Source organism: Ostrea edulis, chromosome 6 (genome assembly GCF_947568905.1).
Source record: "Ostrea edulis chromosome 6, xbOstEdul1.1, whole genome shotgun sequence".
Taxonomy (NCBI): domain Eukaryota; kingdom Metazoa; phylum Mollusca; class Bivalvia; order Ostreida; family Ostreidae; genus Ostrea; species Ostrea edulis.
Window position 1 is genome coordinate 15,902,497 of NC_079169.1, and position 20,996 is coordinate 15,923,492.

At 35.4% G+C, this 20,996-nt stretch overlaps 1 protein-coding gene across 2 annotated transcripts in view; it reads right to left on the reverse strand.

Moving 5' to 3' along the window:
- Nucleotides 1-4,241: 4,241 nt before the first annotated feature.
- LOC125646117 (arf-GAP with Rho-GAP domain, ANK repeat and PH domain-containing protein 2-like) overlaps nucleotides 4,242-20,996 on the reverse strand; it is a 29,288-nt gene continuing 12,533 nt past the window's right edge. Inside the window, exons 3-12 of one of the 2 annotated variants that reach the window (XM_048872271.2) lie at nucleotides 18,738-18,851; nucleotides 15,009-15,191; nucleotides 14,104-14,205; nucleotides 12,193-12,303; nucleotides 11,768-11,949; nucleotides 10,708-10,853; nucleotides 10,336-10,381; nucleotides 8,485-8,671; nucleotides 7,870-8,005; nucleotides 4,242-7,748 (exon numbers count right to left, since the gene is read on the reverse strand). In XM_048872271.2, the coding sequence (XP_048728228.2) occupies nucleotides 7,697-7,748; nucleotides 7,870-8,005; nucleotides 8,485-8,671; nucleotides 10,336-10,381; nucleotides 10,708-10,853; nucleotides 11,768-11,949; nucleotides 12,193-12,303; nucleotides 14,104-14,205; nucleotides 15,009-15,191; nucleotides 18,738-18,851 (1,259 nt within the window). In that variant the 3' untranslated portion in view covers nucleotides 4,242-7,696. The remainder of the gene's footprint in view (nucleotides 7,749-7,869; nucleotides 8,006-8,484; nucleotides 8,672-10,335; nucleotides 10,382-10,707; nucleotides 10,854-11,767; nucleotides 11,950-12,192; nucleotides 12,304-14,103; nucleotides 14,206-15,008; nucleotides 15,192-18,737; nucleotides 18,852-20,996) is intronic. The other variant, XM_048872272.2, reaches the window with a different exon arrangement.

A 20,996-nucleotide genomic window follows, 5' to 3' on the forward strand; every position in this document is an offset into this window, starting at 1 on the left:
ATTACGAGAAGCCCCACGCCTGACCAGACTGCCGATGCATGTAGACCGGGACCGTGGAACGTACGGAAAATGTAGACAACAGAGACAGAGAGCACATCATGGAAAGGCATGACATAAGAGACATGAATGATAATGGTGACAGGCTGTGCAAGTTTGCCAACACAGATGGGATGGTAATCATAGGAACTATATTCCCAAAAATTAAAAGGTCCACAAGACAACGTGGACATTACCAGAGATGAGGAAAACAGAAAACCAAATCGAGTCATATGCTGTCTGACGTGTTTCATACCGATCCTTTCATTACGTACTGGTATCATGACAGATGAGGTAACCATGCTGGATACTAGAGTGATGCAGGATGCTGATGTAGGCAGTGACCACAGCTTAGTGAGCATAAACACGAGACTAAAGAAAAAGAAAGTAATGCAGGGGAACAAAGCAAAGGAGAGGTATGATCTTCAGAAACTGGAGAGTCTGGATGAACAGATTGGAGGTGAGAAACAGTGCTGATGGAGCTAGAAGGGTAGAATAGGTGAGTGAAGCTGTGGGGGAAGTGTATAGAGAGGCAGCAGAGAAAGTGTATAGAGAGGCAGCAGAGAAAGTGTATAGAGAGGCAGCAGAGAACGTGATTGGCAAGACCGGAAAGAAGCCATGGACAGGAGGAAGAAAGTAGAAACACGAAGAGGGGTGAAACTTAAGCTCGCTGGTATAAGGTCAGAGAGGGTGACACAGGGGTGCAGGGATAAGGACAGGGAGGTGAAGAGGAGGGTGAAAAAATACAAGAGAAAGTGTATGGAAGATCAGGCAGAGAAAGCAGAAAGAGCAGAGGATAATGGAAGAATGAAGGATCTGTACATTTTAACCATGGTACTAACAGGAAGGAGAAGACAGTCAGAAGAAGTGAAGGATATAAATGGCATAGTGAGGACAGAGAAGTCAGAGGGGGTGGCGAGATGGGTAAAGCATTTCAAGGAAGTGATCAACAGGAAAGAGTCAGAACATCCAGCAGCAGACGAAGAGATGATAGAAGAAGTGGAAAAAATAGACTGTGGACAGGAGAAGAAGACACTGTGAGTGGAGACCTGCTATAGGTGGATATGAAAGAGACAGGTAGGGGTTCAAAGAGTCCCAGGGAAGCTAGTGTGGAAGAAGATTGTAAAGATCTTGAAGAAAGGAGACAAGAGAGACAGTAACAACTGGAGAAAAGTGACACTGCTATGAGTGATGGTTAATTCACAATCGCAGATGATTTACATAGTTTACAAATATATTAATATTCTAAACCTGATTTTATCTGTTTCATTCTCTGCACTGAAATGTATCATGTGCAAATCTACTTGGCGTTATATTGGCATATGGTGCAGAGGTTTCTACAGTCTCGTTTAAAGTCAGCATTTCGCAAATTCTATGGTCGTTATAACAATTTAGTTTGCCAATACAACCTATCATTGGGTCAAATGCTATCCGACTTGTTTCATACAGATTGTTCGGCCGTTCTTGGCACACTGATTTTGACTACGGATAACTCCGTTTATCTGATCAAGATATAGGGCTCACGGTGGGTGTGACCTGTCGACAGGGGATGCTTACTCCTCCTAAGCACCTGATCCCACCTCTGGTATATCCAGGGGTCCATGTTTCCCCAATTCTCTATTTTGTATTGCTTATAGGAGTTATGAGATGATCACTGTTCGTTATCTTCACCTTTCATGATAGACAGAATGAAAAAGGGCATGGAAAAGGCACCAAGAAAGGAACAAGCAGGATTTAGACCACCAAGAGGAATCTGCAATCAGATATTCATCTGGAGGAATGTCATCGAAAAGGCATATGAATGGAACATCAGACTGTTCTCGTGGACATTGAGAAAGCATTTGACTGTGCACTGGGAAAGCCTGAGGAAAATATTAGAATCGTATGGTGTGTCAAAGAAGATGGTCAAGATGATTAGAGAGGTATACAATATGTTCGAATATGACATGATTGAAGAGGAAGAAATATCAGAGTGGTTCCAGATAAAACTGGAGCTATGCAGGGTCATATCATGCAAGGCTTGATGTTCCCACTGACAATTGAGAAGAGCAGTTGAAAACAGAAATCAGGTGGAAGTCCATACCAACATTAGAAGACCTGGCACTCACATCATCAAGATTCAAACACATACAAAGACAACAAGAGTGAAGGAGGAAGCAGGGAGAGGTGGATGGAAGCTAAATAGCAAGAAGTGCATGACAATAAGGATGAATAGGAAGAGAGACAATGTTGGGAAAGACAAGATGGAAGATGTGGGAGCAATACTGACATTAGGAGGAGGATCACAAGACACCACGAGCAGAATAAAGAAGACAAATTCCAATGGGCACAGATTGTGCTCCTTTGTTAGCTGACCTGTTTGTATATTCCTATGAAGCAGAGTTTATTAAAACAATTCACATGTCCATTTGATATACTTGTGGACTTGAGATAAAAGACACCACAGAGTCCTCCACGTCTGCTTTGTACTTAGATGTTTTATTGATAATGGATATTAATGGCAAACTAACAACTCAACTTTATGAGAAACAGGATGATATCAGCTTCTCCATCGTCAACTTCCCATATCTATGTAGCAATATTCCATCATCACCTGCATATGGTGTATATATCTCTCAACTGATTCTGTCATGACAAGATGTGTTATCAAGAATATGTTGAAAATATTTTCAATTGTTAACACACAATGGACAATGACAGATGCTGACCAGGTCACCTGAGTTTTAGCAAGTCCAAGTTTTCAAGAGTAAAGGACATCATTTTTTCCTTTTCAGCTTATGAGTTAATCCCTGCCCTTGGACAGGAGCCCCTGGTCTGGCGTTTCACCATTTAGTTGGAAGGCCTCCAAGCCCATAATATCTAAGCACCTTTTAAGGTACTTTTATTACATGACCCATATAACTCCGCTTTTGAGCCTTCTGACCCAGGCACCATTGAATTTCATAGTTTTGGTAGAGGCCAGGAAGTTCATGCTAAATAAAACCATTCAGTCAATGAGCTAAATGTTTAAGAGCACTGCATTTTCAATATATGATCCATACGAGTACTTTCACCCTTGGACCTGAATTCCTGACTTAGGGTCCAGGAGTTTCACAATTCTGTACTCAGTTATTAATCTTAAAATATGTACAAAGAAAAGCATGTTTAAAGATTGCGCTTAGAATTCTATTGGACATTCAGACCCCTATGACATTTACAACCAGTCTTCGGTGTACCGGATATTTCCGTTTACTGGGTACTTGCATATATTTTTTGTTTGTGATTCTGTATGTTTACAATTGTAACAGTCGGCCGGGTTCGATCGCCAGTGGCCAGATAGCTCAGTTAATAAAGCACCTGACTAGAGATTCAGGGGGCCCCGAGTTTGAATCCCGGTCTGGTCCGTTGCATTTTCTCCCTTCTTATTACATTTGGTGCAGTAGACCAGCCCCTGGAACTGACAGGTGAAAGTCCTGTCAAGGCAAAAAAATCAGGGTTGTGTGTCTTTGAGGACAAGTACTTTTAAGGAGGGAGGAATGTAGCAGTTGGACAGGTTCGATCACCAGTGGCCAGATATTAGACAGAAGGCCAGATAGCTCAGTTGGTAGAGCACCTGACTTGAGATTCAGGGGACCGCATTCAAATCCCGGTGTGGTCCATAATGATTGCATTTTCTCCCCCCGTTACATTTGGTGCTCAGCTAGTTGACCAGCCCTGGAACAGGTGAAAATGTCTGCCAGCAGATAAATATCCTAGATTGATGTCTTCAAGTGTGAAGATATTTAAGGAGGGAGGAATGTAGCGGTCAGCCGGTTTTGATTGGCAGTGACCAGATAGCTCAGTTGGTAAAGCACTTGACTAGAGATTCAGGGGGCCCAGATTCGAATCTCGGTCTGGTCTGTTGCATTTTCTCCCTTCCTATTACACATTCATATCACCTGATAAAAGTAGGACTTATTTAGACATTTTGCCTACTGCCTAATACATTTAATGTACATTTGAATCCCATTTTGGCTCATTGCATTTTCTGTCTCCCTGTCTTATTGTGGGCTTTGGCTCAATGTGAGGCCACAGTAAAAGGTATAATTTTGACTTTACATAATTCGTGTGCATTTAAGTATTGTTGGCCTCTTGTTTAAAAATATTTCCACTATACAAATTTTATTTGGAGATTTGTACTCCTATCATTGTGTAGTTCTGCATGCTTATATAAATAACTGGGTATATTTGTTCAGAATTAAGCAGTATTTTATTTTTCATATATATCAACCAAATAACATGCAACACTCCGTGAATTATCAATGTTTACAACACAGCAATTCAAGATGGTAAAATTAAAACATTTCAAAGACAAATTTTCACACATTTAACACACATGATGTACAATGGAATGCTTGGTTGGAGTGCATGTAAACATACACTATCGAATAACTTTGACCTCATTTTGTCCCTTTTTGATCGACGCAGAAAAACTATTCCCAACTCAAAAGTACTAATTTCTATTTCTCTAGTGGAAATCAGATTCAAAAATTAAGTTTCCCTGAATAGTGCACAGAAGTACCATGTGTTCTGATAGTGTTGAAAAATTTGCTTATTGAATATTATAAGACTACGAACATGTTTGGCCCCAAAAACGAATTGAATATCTCATCTATCTACCAAACCTCAAGTCAAACCAGTGATAAACAAACTACAGTCAAACGTTATCTTGAACTCAATGGGACCGAGAGAAAACCTCAAGATATCCGAGGATTCGAAATATTGAGGGTAAAATACTTAAAGAATAAGTGGTTGGGACTTCTGAACCACTTTGACATATCCATGGTATCCAAGATATCGGTGTTTGAGATACTGAAGTTCAACTGTATATCTAAAATGGGGCTCAATAAAAAAAACCAGAATATAAGCAACTACATTTACTCGTCCGATCATTTTAATATTCTGATCATGTAATATCTCCACAGTTAAAGCTTTAAATATCTCACTTCATGCACGAAAACATGTAGGTGCAGTCTCATTTGCCATTTGTAACTAAAATATACAATGACATGTATATATTAATATGTGATTACATTTGATAAGTCCACAGCATCTTCAAAAACTGTACAAGTACAAAAACAACCAACTTGAACATAACATATTTTTTAAACTTAACACGTTTTTTAAACTTAACAAAATTTAAAATAAGAATAACCAGCAACATTATACTTGTTTAGATCAGAGGTAGACACTCTCTTCACTTGCAGTAAAATTCAGTATTTTTATTTACTGAGGTCGATGGGAATTCCAAGTTTTACTGTACAATATGTTGATATTCTGATCAATGCAGTGTGATGCAAAACAATTGTAGCAATAAAACAACATGTAAAGGGATCTTAAATCTGATTTTTAGTTTATACCATTTTTCATATGAAAAATGTTCAAAACAGTTCAATCTAATAATACAATATATAAATAACTGTTAGTTAAGATGCACATCAGTCGATTGGAACATGCGATAATGCAGATTTAGGCTCTAAGCAAATTAATGCTCCAATCAAATAATTACCTCACTTGCCAGAAAAACAAGACAGATTTTCCTTGCATATGATCAATTATCAAATTTACATATAACAATGTCTAATAAGTAATAAATATATGTTGTTTACATGTTCTCGATAAAAACATTGATCTTTCGACTTGAAATAAAAACTACTGTAACACTAGTATATCTTTATAAGATCACTCAATATTATAGTCCAGAGCACCCCATTTTTTCTAAGTTCTTCATGCCTACTGCATTTCTGATTGAAAATAGACTAAGTCCAACTTTCTGTATTTTTTCAAGGTATTTTCTAGATTTTTTCTTCTTTTCCTTATAGTTTCTTAGTTTCACCCATTTTTTTCTTGTATTTTTTCTGCATTCGAAATATGTAAAAAATATGGAAATTTGGATATCTGCATTGCAGGTGACAAGCCTAACAAAATAGTCTTGCTTTATGACATTATTTGCTATTAAAGTTCAAGGTTCATAACACTTTCAAAAATAGATCAATAAAGCCCAAAGTAAAACTTATCCATATCCCATTGGTATGTACATGTATAAATTTTCAGAGATAGCAAAAAGTCCAGAAAACTATCAAATCCCTGAATTTGCTAAGTTCAAGGTCCATAATTCTTTAAAACAAGAGGCTCACAGGTCTTATTGGTCACCTGAGCACTAGTTAAAAGTATCAGTTTATTAGTTACCTAAATGTTGGTCAAATGACCTATCTCATTTACATAAGGTCATAACACATCACCTGGACATATGCAACTTCTTTGTACAAATTTTGGGATTCTAATATCTCTCCATTACAAAATTATGGCTGAGAGAAATGCCTTTAAATGTTTTTTTTACCAGTGCCTGACACACTGTATAGTCATAAGCAATCTTAGAATAAATGTTTGCAATGCCCCTCATTACTAACTTCCTACTCAAACACAAATGTGGGATGGTAAAACAAAAGACTGACAGGCAGAGAGGCGTGTTAATTCTATAACCCACTCACACTCTGTTAGCAAGGGATATAACTCTTCACCCAGTTTTTCTGCTAGATGCTGAGGGGTATAAAAGATTTTCAAAGCAATACTTCACTTTCACTATCCAGCAATATAAGCCTATCCTTGAAGCCTGAACCTTGACCTGGGGTCATAAATTTCCGTTTTCGTAGCCTATTAATATTACTAAGCACTCGGTTTATATACTACATGTTCAAGAGAAAGAATTCATTCAGCATTTTCAGTATATACGCCATTTAGCCCCATCCTGACCCAAGAGCCATGAATTTCCAAAGATTTGTAGAGGCCTCGAAACTTTTCAAGATGCAATGCAGTTCCACGCTGCCCTAGCACCAGGAAGTTACCTAAGGTCTAGTATTGCACAACATTAGCGGAGGCCTTTGCTACATGCAAAATGATTGGTTGTTCAATGAAGAAAAGTTTTATAGATCTAATGCATTAATTTCAATTAGACTTACATGATCCTCTTAAGAGCCCCAGAGTGACTAATAGTGACCATGCATTTCACAATTCTGGTTAAGAAATCATTGCTGATTACTATTATTATCATGCACACAAATTGACCGTTACCTCGCTATTAGCAGGGAGTATACAGATAATTTTTAATGATTACATCTTTTGGGGGGGGGGGGGGGGGGGGGGAGTTTGGGTCCACCTATCAGAGAAGCAAAGGTCATGACATTTGCAATTATTGTTCCCAATAGATGATACATACAAAATGTGGTGAAAATTGATCCTGTGGTATTGGAGAAGTTAAAAATGTTTAACTGTTTGACTGGATGCTGGATGACAGATAAACATGGAATGCAATAGGTCACCCGATTGTCTCAGTTTACCTAATAAACTGTCTTTTTTCAACAGTTGAATATTACCCTTTAGGAGAACATGGTGAAACAAAAACAGAAATGACACTCTCAGTGGTCTGGCCATTACCGAATATACTTTTACAAACTTATTTAATAATATGAACCCATTCATTGTGAGTATGGAGCCAACGTGCACCTATATTCATATGATTGAGAGAGATCTTAATAACTGAAAGTTATGGCATTTGAAGTCGTTCGACACTGTCCCATGATAATGTCTTGAAATTACAATGTAGTCAAACATTTTAACAGCGGCTCGCATGAGACCAGCAGATTTAGTCCACCTTTATCCATCGTTGGATTGACTTCTCCAAGGCATCCATCCACCTAAAAATCCGAAAACAACGCTATGGTTATTGCAGAAATCAATATGAACTCTGAAAAGAATGAAAATAATTCACAATCGCAGATGCTTTTCATAGTTTACAAATATATTAATATTCTAAACCTGATTTTATCCGTTTCATTCTCTGCACTGAAACTGAACGTCCTCATTTGAGACTCGGGGGGTCGGAGGACAAAGCCCTGTTTTCTGAGTGTACTCGTCATTGGGTCCACACTGTATCCATGGAGATGGGCCATGCCTAGAGTTGTTTAAAAAAACAACCAATTTTTTCAAATTTCTGTATCAATAATTTTTTTTATATTAAACAAAAATAATTCTAACCAACATGATATCTGTGAAGATTTTTAAATACTTAATTATGACACATATAGCCCTAATTTTATACAGGAAAGAGTGACTCAGATGATCTATATAATGGTACACTAAAGTCCCTGAAATTGGAAGGGTTAAAATATGAGTATATATAGTATCTATGTACGCTGTATCGCAATTATCAGTTTTATGAATGACAAAGGTATTCATACTAAATGAAACTTTATTCGTTGTTTACCAAGCAATCACAAGCATCTCAAATGTCATACTCCTCTTCACAATATCTTGAACTGACAAATGAATTATCAATGGAAGGAAATTTCAAATTGTTTTCCACACTTCAAATAGCAATACAAGTAATGAAAATCAATAATTAACACATTTGCTGTATCCAAGTTACTGCACCTTGAGCACTAGAAGAGTTGATATTTTTGTAGAAATATATACAGGCATCCTTCAACACACAGTACTGTTTCTTCCATGTTATCACAGTGCGCCCGCACTTAGACAGGTACCCGGAGCAGTCTGGCTTTTTAATCTCGAGAGCAGGAAGACCTACATTGCTGGCTGTAACATCCATCCAGGCATCCTTCTAAAACCCAGATCATTGTGAAAAATGTAAAAGCACCCGAATGATTAAGGTCGGACACTGACTCAGATAATTAGCAGAAATTCATAGCTATCAAAACATGTTTATGCCTCATTATATTTGACTGTATTTAGGAAATGTTTCTGGGCTCTGGTGACAACTTGTGACTAGGCACTCTAATACGCAAGATCGCGACTACTTTTTCTGTCTTGGTTTTAAATTTTACTTTCCCCTTTCAAAGTCTCGCGAGACCCAGAGTATGCGAGAATTTGGGCATGTTGGTAAATAATACCAGTTCTGCAACTTTTGTCGTGATCGATTCACCAGATTTTAACAATGGTGTACTATCATTGCATTGCAGTAGACTGTAGTAATGATTTAAGAAAGAAATATAATACGTAGAAATACCCACAACTGATAGATTTTAATGGAAATGTGGTGGATTTTTTCTCACTGCAGTCAGCCAGGAAATTCCCAAAGCTGAGAAGAGCTTGCGTCAAAATATATAGCTTCGCGAGCTAAATTCAGAAGTTCATTTTTCCTGTATCCAGACATTTTTACACACCTTTCATTTAAAAATGATTTTAATTGTGGAAAGCACATGGAGGTTAAATCGTTTTCCGATGCCATGTTTTGAACACAGGTGCTTGGGTTCAGGACACCCCCCTCCGAATAAGCTACACGAGTTGATTTAATTATTATTTTGTTGAAAATATTTCTAATACATGTCAACAACGTCGCACATACCCCTAAAGTCCAAAATAAGCCCTTTTAGAAAAATAACCTCATTGTTATAATAACCAGTGAGGGTATTTTTCTAAAAGGGCTTATTTTGGACTTTAGGGGTATGCACGACGTTGTTGACATGTATTAGAAATATTTTCAACAAAAAAATAATTAAATCAACTCATGAAGCTTATTCGGAGGGGGGGGGGGGGGGTCCGGGGGTCCTGAACCCAAGCACCTGTGGTTTTGAATAAACAAAAAATGCCCAAGATCGACACGCTTTTCCGGACTTCTTTACAAGAGAGTTCCGCTAACTCGGTATTTATGATCTTGCGTATTGATGTGAACTTTCTAATTATTATGTATATTAAAGAAATGAATTTCACGAGGATATAAACTGTAAAGCTTCACCCTAGCATACTTTATGAAGCACAGGACAAACTCAATTTACAGAGGGGGGAATGTAGTGATCAGCCAGATTCATTCGCCGGTGGCCAGATAGCTCGGTAGAGCACCAGACTAGAGATTCAGGGGCCCCATTTTCGAATTCCGGTCTGGTCCATTGCATTTTCTCCTTCCCTGTTACATTTGATTTAGTTCAGTACTATAATTAAGCCCTATCAAATACATACTGTACTAATGAAACTTGATATTCAAACTTTCTCAAAATGCTGATGGTGTAAGTATGTAATTTACAATATTAAATAATACAGACATATCTGGAAATTATGGTACACATACAATTCTACCTGACAGAGACTCAATGGTTGACATCCTTATATGTACTCTAAATACATGTATATATCTCAGAAGTTACACAGCCCCTAAGCCTACTTGTTATTAACATTCAAACTATGAAAGCCCAGCCCTCCAGGAATACAAACTGTATACAGTGTACATACATTTGTACATAGTTGATGATAAAGGGAAATAACTCTTACCTTTTCTTTAGCTCTATGTGCTGCCTCATTCATTGCTGATATCCAGCTACAAATAAAATAAATATATAATTAAATTCTTTGATTAAATCCTCTTTTCACAAGAGATTTTATCAAAAATATATTAGTTTGATAATCCAAATGATAATCTTGGTTGAGACTCATTAGAGGAGATATCAATCCAAATATCCCGCTCAGCTGAAGCCACAGCTATAGTAAATCTCAATATTTACCAAGTTTAAAGAGGTTTTTTTTTTTTACTTTCAAGAATCCAGGAATTTCAATAATTTTGAACTGTTTTGTTTTGTTTTTGTTTGTTTGGTTTGTTTTTTTTTACTCAGGATAACCGTGTTGTATATAGCAATCGTTCAATACCTGACCATGTCTTCTCTATTATCAGCTGTGAAGTAATAGGTGCGTGCTCCAAACTTTTCCGCCTTGAAGCAGTGCTCCCTGCTGGTGTCTGTATGCTTTGACACCAGGTAATTAAGGAGTGGAATGGCTCCAAGAGGATCCTGGTCCTAAAGAGAGGAAAAGTTATAACAAGCATGCTTAAAATGAAATGCAGATTACGACAAAGGAATTTTCATTCCCCACATAAATAAAAAATAACTCGTTGGACATAGTGAAATAGTATGTCCCTGGAACTGTGCTAAAATCTTGTTTCAAAGTATGTAACAATTTTTAAAACAATCTTCACTTTAATGATTTCATAATATTTATCTCCCTTAGTCAAATTGTACATACATTTATATAGAATTTCATCTTCTTTCATATTCCATCAAAATATTTGATAATGTAATTGTAACAAGACCCCTCACTGAAAAGACATAGGTTCAAACCCCTATGGATTTTACAGACCACAAGTTATTATTATAGTAAAAGTACAAAACATTAGTACCTGTTCTCCTCTATAGTAATTTAGTTATGGGTATACCTTAGTCATATTACATATACATTTATATAGTACTACATTTTCTTTTATAATCCACTAATATATCTGATAATCTGTAATAAGATTTTGTAATTCGTGCAATCATATATTTGTGTAATAAGATATTTGTAATTTATGTACATGTAATCAGATATTTGTGTAATATTATAAGATATTTGTAATTTGTGTAATCAGATATTTGTAACTTGTGCAATCATATATTTGTAACTTGTGTAATCAGATATTTGTAATTTGTGTAATAAGATATATGTAATTTGTGTAATCAGATATTTGTAATTTGTGTAATCAGATATTTGTAATTTGTGTAATTAGATATTCGCAATTTGTGTAATCAGATATTTGTAATTTGTGTAATCAGATATTTGTAATTTGTGTAATCAGATATTTGTGTAATAAGATATTTGTAATTTATGTAATCAGATATTTGTAATTTGTGTAATCAGATACTTGTAATTTGTGTAAGATATTGGTAATTTGTACCTGTTCCCCTTTGTAGTAGTAGAGACAGTTGTCATATCTCAGTACAAAGTATCTGCGTCTCCAGTTTTTGACGAAGGTGGAGTTACTTTGTTTGTTCATGTATCCGCTCCTGACTGGCGTCTGCTGATCTCGAATCTGCTGGACATCACTGGAGGCCAGTTCTAACTTGACCATGCTGGGGTCTGGTAGGGAGGAATTTTTCATAAGAGTAATCGTTTTGTGGAATTCTTGATACTTTAGAGGTAAGTTTCAAAAGAAGTTTCATTTGCTGTCATATTTGATAAAAAGCAGTTTGCTATAAATATACATGCATTCATTATTAAATGATTTACTACAGAAAATTGAATCATGTGAATAGGTGGATTACATGTTATTACTAGTAAACATCTTCCAGAGTTACTTTATAATGATCTACAGAACCTGACCTTTTTGCACCAGTTTGATGATCTCCTCGTGACTTGATTCTAGGACATTTACCCCGTTGATGCTGAGCAGCATCTGACCCGCCTTTATACCAGCTCTCTGAGCAGGACTTCCTGTCATGTGATAATGTGTAGGATTTCTGTAGATTCTATACTGTTTGATAGTCTCTGAGTTAACTTTGTACACTATATACTGTTTAATAGTCTCTGAGTTAACTTTGTAGATCCTAGACTGTTTGATAGTCTCTGAGTTAACTTTGTACACTCTATACTGTTTGATAGTCTCTGAGTTAACTTTGTACACTATATATTGTTTGATAGTCTCTGAGCTAACTTTGTAGACTATATACTGTTTGATAGTCTCTGAGTAACTTTGTACACTATATACTGTTTGATAGTCTCTGAGTAACTTTGTAGATTCTATACTGTTTGATAGTCTCTGAGTAACTTTGTAGACTATATACTGTTTGATAGTCTCTGAGCTAACTTTGTAGACTATATACTGTTTGATAGTCACTGCATGAGCTAACTTTGTAGATTCTATACCTTTTGATAGTTATGCCTCTGTACTGTGTACTATGCATCACACAAAGAGTTTTTTACATTTAAATTCTGCATGATAAATACATAACATTTGTTAAATGGTAGTACAGTCAACAAATATGTTATACATTAGACCAAACTGTAGCGGGAGAACTGTAGCTCTCTGAGAAATTATTGGGGAAAATCTGATCTGTCCCAATATTTTCCGAGAGAGCTATAGCTCTACAGTTACCTAACTGCTGCCTGAGGATGTTACTGGTAGTAGGCTGATAGCTAACCTAACTGCTGCCTGAGGATGTTACTGGTAGTAGGCTGATAGCTAACCTAACTGCTGCCTGAGGATGTTACTGGTAGTAGGCTGATAGCTAACCTAACTGCTGCCTGAGGATGTTACTGGTATTAGGCTGATAGCTAACCTAACTGCTGCCTGAGGATGTTACTGGTATTAGGCTGATAGCTAACCTAACTGCTGCCTGAGGATGTTACTGGTATTAGGCTGATAGCTAACCTAACTGCTGCCTGAGGATGTTACTGGTATTAGGCTGATTCAGGCAACAGTTTCATCCTAGGATTTTTCGAGGTTCTTAGTACATAGACTTCCTAAATATGTAAGGTACAATATATAAAAGTAAGTTGTGCAGCATTTGTATCTGAAAATATCTGATATAACTCTTATAAATCCATGTTTGAAAATCCATTAATCATTAACCAACACTGAAACCAAATTGCATTTAACAATATTTCATTTCAAATGTTTTTGCCTTTGATATCTTTACAAATTGTAATTGATGGACATGCTGCTGTTTTGTAAACACAAACATTACGAGTTTATTAATTCTGATAACTGGGAACTCCGACAGAAATGAAAATAGAGTGTGACAAGAAATGTTTAGAAACATATGTCAAGCAAAGCATTCTCAAGATATTGAGCAGACAATATCTTACTATCTCCAGTTTGACCTTGACCTTTCACCTTCTGACCTGTAAATCAATAGGGAGTGATCTACTCTCTAGGGGCAACCACTATATCAATCTAGATATTAAGCAGACAAAACTTGGTCTACAGATTGACTGACCTACCAACCAACAGTTGCAAAACAATATGCCCCTCTTTTTCAAAGGGGGGCATATAATTATTATATCAAATGTAAATTTCATTTTTGAAAATACATGAGGGTATGAACTGTAATGCCTCACGCTGGCGTACTTTTCATGAAGCACTAGCATGCTTTCTGAAGTATACCATTGTGAGATGTTGCAGTTCATACCTTCATGTATTTCTATAAATAAATGATTTCTTAAATGTGCATCAATAGCATTAAAATGTGAGAACATTTATAGAATTATCAAATAAAGGTAGATAACTCTTACCACTGTCAACTTCTGTAATAAATGCAGGATGGCTGTCAAATATATGTAACCCAAAATCTGTATCCTGGTCCTCTTTCACAACCACAACCAATTTCTCATGTTCTGCAACAAATAATCACACATTACACAATAAGACAAACTGGTAGTGCATCAGTGACAACAATCAGCAGGTAAAGGCAAATACATCTCTCACATATTTTTTCAGCATTTTTCATAATTTAATGTCAGAAACTTTTGTTGATTGTTTTTATTTTTTTACAATCCATGTTTTTCATTTAAAAAAACATCATTGTATGACAGTCAACTTTATGGACAAAACTTAATGCTTCTCTAGCAATGGCATATTTTTGAAAAATAATTAGAAAATAAAATAATTAAATAATAAAATAATTAGATAATAAAATGATTAGGTTTGTTCACTGTGTTGCTCTACATTTGTGAAAAACAAAAATGTTGACTTTTTAAATTTCACAAAATCCGTGAAAACTTTTACTTTAATGACCTTGTATCTATAATATTACCTGCATTTATCTGTATTTACATTTCCAATATTTTTGTCTTCAATATCTTTACCATATATATATTTACATTCTACTTTCATTTCTGTTAGAATTTCTAATAGCCATTGATTGAGATAGATGAACTATATACATGGATTGTTCACAACTGCTGCACATTCATGAGGAATTACAATTTATAAAGGTATCAAAGGCAAAATCACTGGTAATGTGAATATAACAAAATAAAGTAAACTTGATTTGCTTTAAATATTTGAAAGTTAAAATATTTTGGCTTTTTGGTTACTTTTGCTTGAACCTAAATCTTGCAAGTTACAAAATTTAATATTGCTGAGCATTATCATTATCATTGTTAATGCTTGTAAAGAGGCAGACAGACAAACATACCATAGAATTTTGCAGACATGCGATGGTACTCCTGCTGACTGTCATGGCGATGCACCATACATTTACGTCGAAGGCGATATTCATGTTTGAATTCACTCTCTGATCTAGTAGTTGTCGTAGAGTCAGATCGTTTGTGCATTTTATCAAATAATTGCTTATCAACGCCTCTAACAAACACTTCATCTGAAATAAACATAAGTAACAACCAATAATACAACATAAGATATTCTGTGTAGAGGATGGCACCACCACTAATACAATAAACATAAGATATTCTGTGTAGAGGATGGCACCACCACTAATACAATAAACATAAGATATTCTGTGTAGAGGATGGCACCACCACTAATACAATAAACATAAGATATTCTGTGTAGAGGATGGCATCACCACTAATACAATAAACATAAGATATTCTGTGTAGAGGATGGTACCACCACTAATACAATAAACATAAGATATTCTGTAGAGGATGGCATCACCACTAATACAATAAACATAAGATATTCTGTGTAGAGGATGGCATCACCACTAATACAATAAACATAAGATATTCTGTAGAGGATGGCATCACCACTAATACAATAAACATAAGATATTCTGTAGAGGATGGCATCACCACTAATACAATAAACATAAGATATTCTGTGTAGAGGATGGCATCACCACTAATACAATAAACATAAGATATTCTGTGTAGAGGATGACATCACCACTAATACAATAAACATAAGATATTCTATGTAGAGGATGGTACCACCACTAATACAATAAACATAAGATATTCTGTGTAGAGGATGGCACCACCACTAATACAATAAACATAAGATATTCTGTAGAGGATGACACCACCACTAATACAATAAACATAAGATATTCTGTGTAGAGGATGGCACCACCACTAATACAATAAACATAAGATATTCTGTGTAGAGGATGGCATCACCACTAATACAATAAACATAAGATATTCTGTAGAGGATGGCATCACCACTAATACAATAAACATAAGATATTCTATGTAGAGGATGGCATCACCACTAATACAATAAACATAAGATATTCTGTAGAGGATGGCATCACCACTAATACAATAAACATAAGATATTCTATGTAGAGGATGGTACCACCACTAATACAATAAACATAAGATATTCTGTGTAGAGGATGGCATCACCACTAATACAATAAACATAAGATATTCTGTGTAGAGGATGGCACCACCACTAATACAATAAACATAAGATATTCTATGTAGAGGATGGTACCACCACTAATACAATAAACATAAGATATTCTGTGTAGAGGATGGCATCACCACTAATACAATAAACATAAGATATTCTGTGTAGAGGATGGCATCACCACTAATACAATAAACATAAGATATTCTATGTAGAGGATGGCATCACCACTAATACAATAAACATAAGATATTCTGTGTAGAGGATGGCATCACCACTAATACAATAAACATAAGATATTCTGTGTAGAGGATGGCATCACCACTAATACAATAAACATAAGATATTCTGTAGAGGATGGCATCACCACTAATACAATAAACATAAGATATTCTGTAGAGGATGGCATCACCACTAATACAATAAACATAAGATATTCTATGTAGAGGATGGTACCACCACTAATACAATAAACATAAGATATTCTGTGTAGAGGATGACATCACCACTATTACAATAAACATAAGATATTCTGTGTAGAGGATGGCATCACCACTAATACAATAAACATAAAATATTCTGTGTAGAGGATGGCATCACCACTAATACAATAAACATAAGATATTCTGTGTAGAGGATGGCATCACCACTAATACAATAAACATAAAATATTCTGTGTAGAGGATGGCATCACCACTAATACAATAAACATAAGATATTCTGTGTAGAGGATGGCATCACCACTAATACAATAAACATAAGATATTCTGTGTAGAGGATGGCACCACCACTAATACAACAATTCTGTTCCTATCATCAAGCCCCAGGATCATGAAAATATCTTAAAACTTAATTATTAAGTCAAAATTTGCACAAAAGTCAATAACAGAATGTTTAGCAATATCACATCACCAAAGTGCCATTAATTACAAATTTTGTCACTTTTACTGTTTTAAGGTAATTTTGTAACTCCCCTCACAGGCTGTCTCACGATATCGGTGCCAACTTGAGTTTTAAATATTACATGTAATTTTTATAGATACACATACTAAATGCAAAAATAAAATAATGTTGTGCTTTAGTAAAAGCATTCTATGATGTTGTGTCCTAACCTATTGATGAAAAATGCAGGGATAGACATTAACTTTTCTTCTTACTTGTCCGAATGAAAAACTTACGTTGTCCGAAATATTTTAGACTCTAATAAGCCAGTAACTCTAATTACAATCTGACGATTTGGTAATACAGAGTTGGACATTACTTTCTAATATTTGATATTCATCAAGCTTAACACAATTATTATAATAATCATATTTCCTATACTGAAATAATCACTTGCCCCATTGGGCAATTGTGTTTTGAGTTTCACTTGTCTGAACTGGGTTTTCACTTGCCCCGGGCAATTGGACAACCGTTAGTGTCGATCCCTGAATTGTATCACACTATAAGATGTATACAAATGCATAATATTTCAGGATCATGTCTCAAAGATTGAAGTGTTTACCACTGAAATACACACACCTGGTAAATAAACAGTACATTTCTATCATTATTTTATAGTTTTTTAAGTCAATCAATGTATTAATTTAAGAAAGAGAAAAATACTTCTTAACTCTCGGATCAGTTGATCAAGTTCAGCTTGAAGTTTTTCATCCATTTGTTATAAAATCCTCATTACACCAGTATTATCCATTAAGGTAGGTCCGGGTCATTCCCGGCATAGGTTTATTGACAAGAGTAAAAGGTAGCTATAGATGTACGTAGTAAATAATTATAGCCTTAAGGAAAGTATTATGTATTTTCATATGCAGTGAAAGTTATTTTTAGGAAAAGTGAATATACATGTATATGGAAATCCTTATGACATGCAAGTAAGGCTGCATGTGCAATTTGAATTGATCGAGGTTTTAATTACTTGTCATTTGTATTTTCATTAAACTTTTCAAACCAATAATTTGTGTATTTAGAGTTTGATGTTTTAAGATATACTGGTTTCGCTTTAGATGATAAGAACGCAAGTCCAAGATGTTTCATTAAATTCACCTTGCTCATTTATCAGGTTTTAAAACAAACAATGACTTAAAGTTCAGCAATCAGAGACACTGTAGAATTCTCAATCCTAACTCCTTAAATCATTAACATTGAAATTGATATATAAATCACATATTTATTCTATTCTATTCTATTTCAAACCTGAATCGAACATAAATCCTTCTTGCATCTATATCTAGATGTACCTCAGAACCTATGGTACACACAACCCTTCCCTGACCATTTATAATATTCTTCCACAAAAGTTTGAAGATATCCTTCAGACAAACTAACACACAATGGTGATAAAAAATATAATCCTCTGATGTATATTTTGAACAGTTTCTACCAATGTAATTGTCCACATCATTATATCTGTTGCTTGAACTTTTCCACAGATTATTCCGTGAACATATCAGAGTTCTCGAAACATGACCGTTACAAGGCATTATACAAGTGTTATAGAACATCACATCAAAATATTTTTGGTATCAATCGTCTATAGTTATGCTACCTGTTTCAGTTTCTTCTGATTCTTCAGCGATGCTGGAGGACTGAAAAGGGCTGGGTGTTTTTCCATTGGGCATGCACAACCAAACGGACTTCCGAAAACTCTCATTATAAATACCTGAAAAATTTAAATACATAAAATGAGGACTTAATTTTCATCCTACTTCTTCAGCACCTGTAAATACTTAATGAATTAGAAGTATTACCGATTCCTCCCTCCCTGCTCTGCACCCCCCCCCCCTCCTGGAATTTACCATGCTAGCCACCCTCCATACATTCAGTAAATCTAGCAAACATTTCCCAGTGCAAGACTGAAAGCAAAACAAACTATTACCTAGTTGCAGAACTGAAGCTAATGGTGTGCTACGATTCTGCAGTTAACCATTGCCATGATAAAAATCAACCTCTCTTTTTTTATAGGAATCTAGCATTAAAAGGGAGGTAACTGTCACTCCTCACTGCTATTACATGCAGCACACTGAATCACACACGTAAATATCAGATGTTATGAAGCATGGGATGAACCATCTTCACAGAATCACCTTGACTTGTGAAGATGGGGATGGACTTGTTCAGATCACAGGGGCTCGTCACGAATTGACCCTCTCGACTATGTAAATATAGAATAGATGATGTCAAATTCTAATAAGACAAATATTTCGTGACGAGCCCCTGTGTTCAGATTTAAAGTGAATATTGAAAAAATTAGAATATGTCGGTTAATTGTAATGACAGATTTTCATATTACATTAAGTGCTAGGGGTTAAAACCACCAATACCATACCTCCATGTGTAAAATCTGAAATTTGCATTTTTTTTTAAAAAAGAGACATTTATACGGCTCTTTTTGCACAAAAATCATAAAATGACAATTTTCCCAGAGCTTTCTCAAATTTTGTAGCACAATTGACTATATGAGCTTTGTGAAAATAACACTTAACTATAGTTGACTATATGAGCTTTGTGAAAATAACACTTATACAGTTAAAAATTCTTGTTTTACTGCAAAAATCAATACTTTTTGATGGCCTTTATACAAAAAACATTGAGTCTCCTCCTTTTGGTCTTCAGATGCATGTGTATAGACGGTAAACAGTGCAGCATGTCGTCCAGTGATAGAAAGTGTAGTGGATATATCCAGAATTTTGACAGATTTTGTCAGAAAAGATCGAGATAAAATTAGAATGAGATAAAACTCAGATGTGAACCCAAATTTATGTTGGGACCAGTGAGTATAAACATTGGAAAACCAAAAGTCAGGACAAACACATACAGGACTCAGTAGTGGACCCAGGATTTCCGAAGGGAGGTGATGTGAAAGTCAAGTATTAGTCAAAGTACTCACAATTTGTGGTGAAAAAACGGAGGGGGGGGGGGGGGGGGGGTCCTGTCCCCTCTAAATCTGCCATTGAGACTAGCATAGACAGTCTGCTTGAAAAGTCAGTGCTATTTTTATCTGAACACATGTTAGTTTATAGACACTGGTCAATAGGAACATGGAAGGGTTTCTGTTAAAATAATGATTTATGATTACTTAATTAAAAAGCAGGGAATAATTTCATACTTGAAAGGTGAGTGTGGACCCCCAAAAAGGTATTATTTATATAACTTAATTTTACACAACATCTTTGCAGTCATTCAAAATTATGTGATGTAAATATGCAATTAAGGATGTATGCTACACCAGAGAAATTGATAGGGATGAAAAGTGGAGGATATGTACAATATTTTGAAATTGAAAACTTTCAAATTTACTTTATTTAGTCAAAAAATGCAGTTTTAGTAGAAAGCAATCTCAGAAAAATTTAAAACCCCTGCTGGACTCAAACCTGCGATCTACAGTTCAGCAGTCGACGTGCTATTATAAACCTAAGATCTGTGCTATTCAGCTAGGCAAGAATTTTTTAAAATGAGTATACTAATATTGCTGATATTTATATTTTTATTCATGTTTTAAAAGGAAGTCAGCCATTATGACAATGTAGAGTACATCCTTAAAAGTCTGAGTCAGCATGAAGAAACCTTTGAATACGCCAGTTTCAAGATAAGAGCTCTTCTGTGTAGGAGGTGCATTTAGTGGAACTTTGAACACAGTGGACCTTCAGTCAGAGAGGAAGCAATCTAATTAAAATCAGACTTCTTAGATCCACGCCATGTAGCGATTGTGAATGTACAATGTACCTAGGATCTGATTTTAATTAGATTGGAGAGGAAGACAACAAAATGTTACTATTAAAAACGGAAATACAAAATATAATCAAAA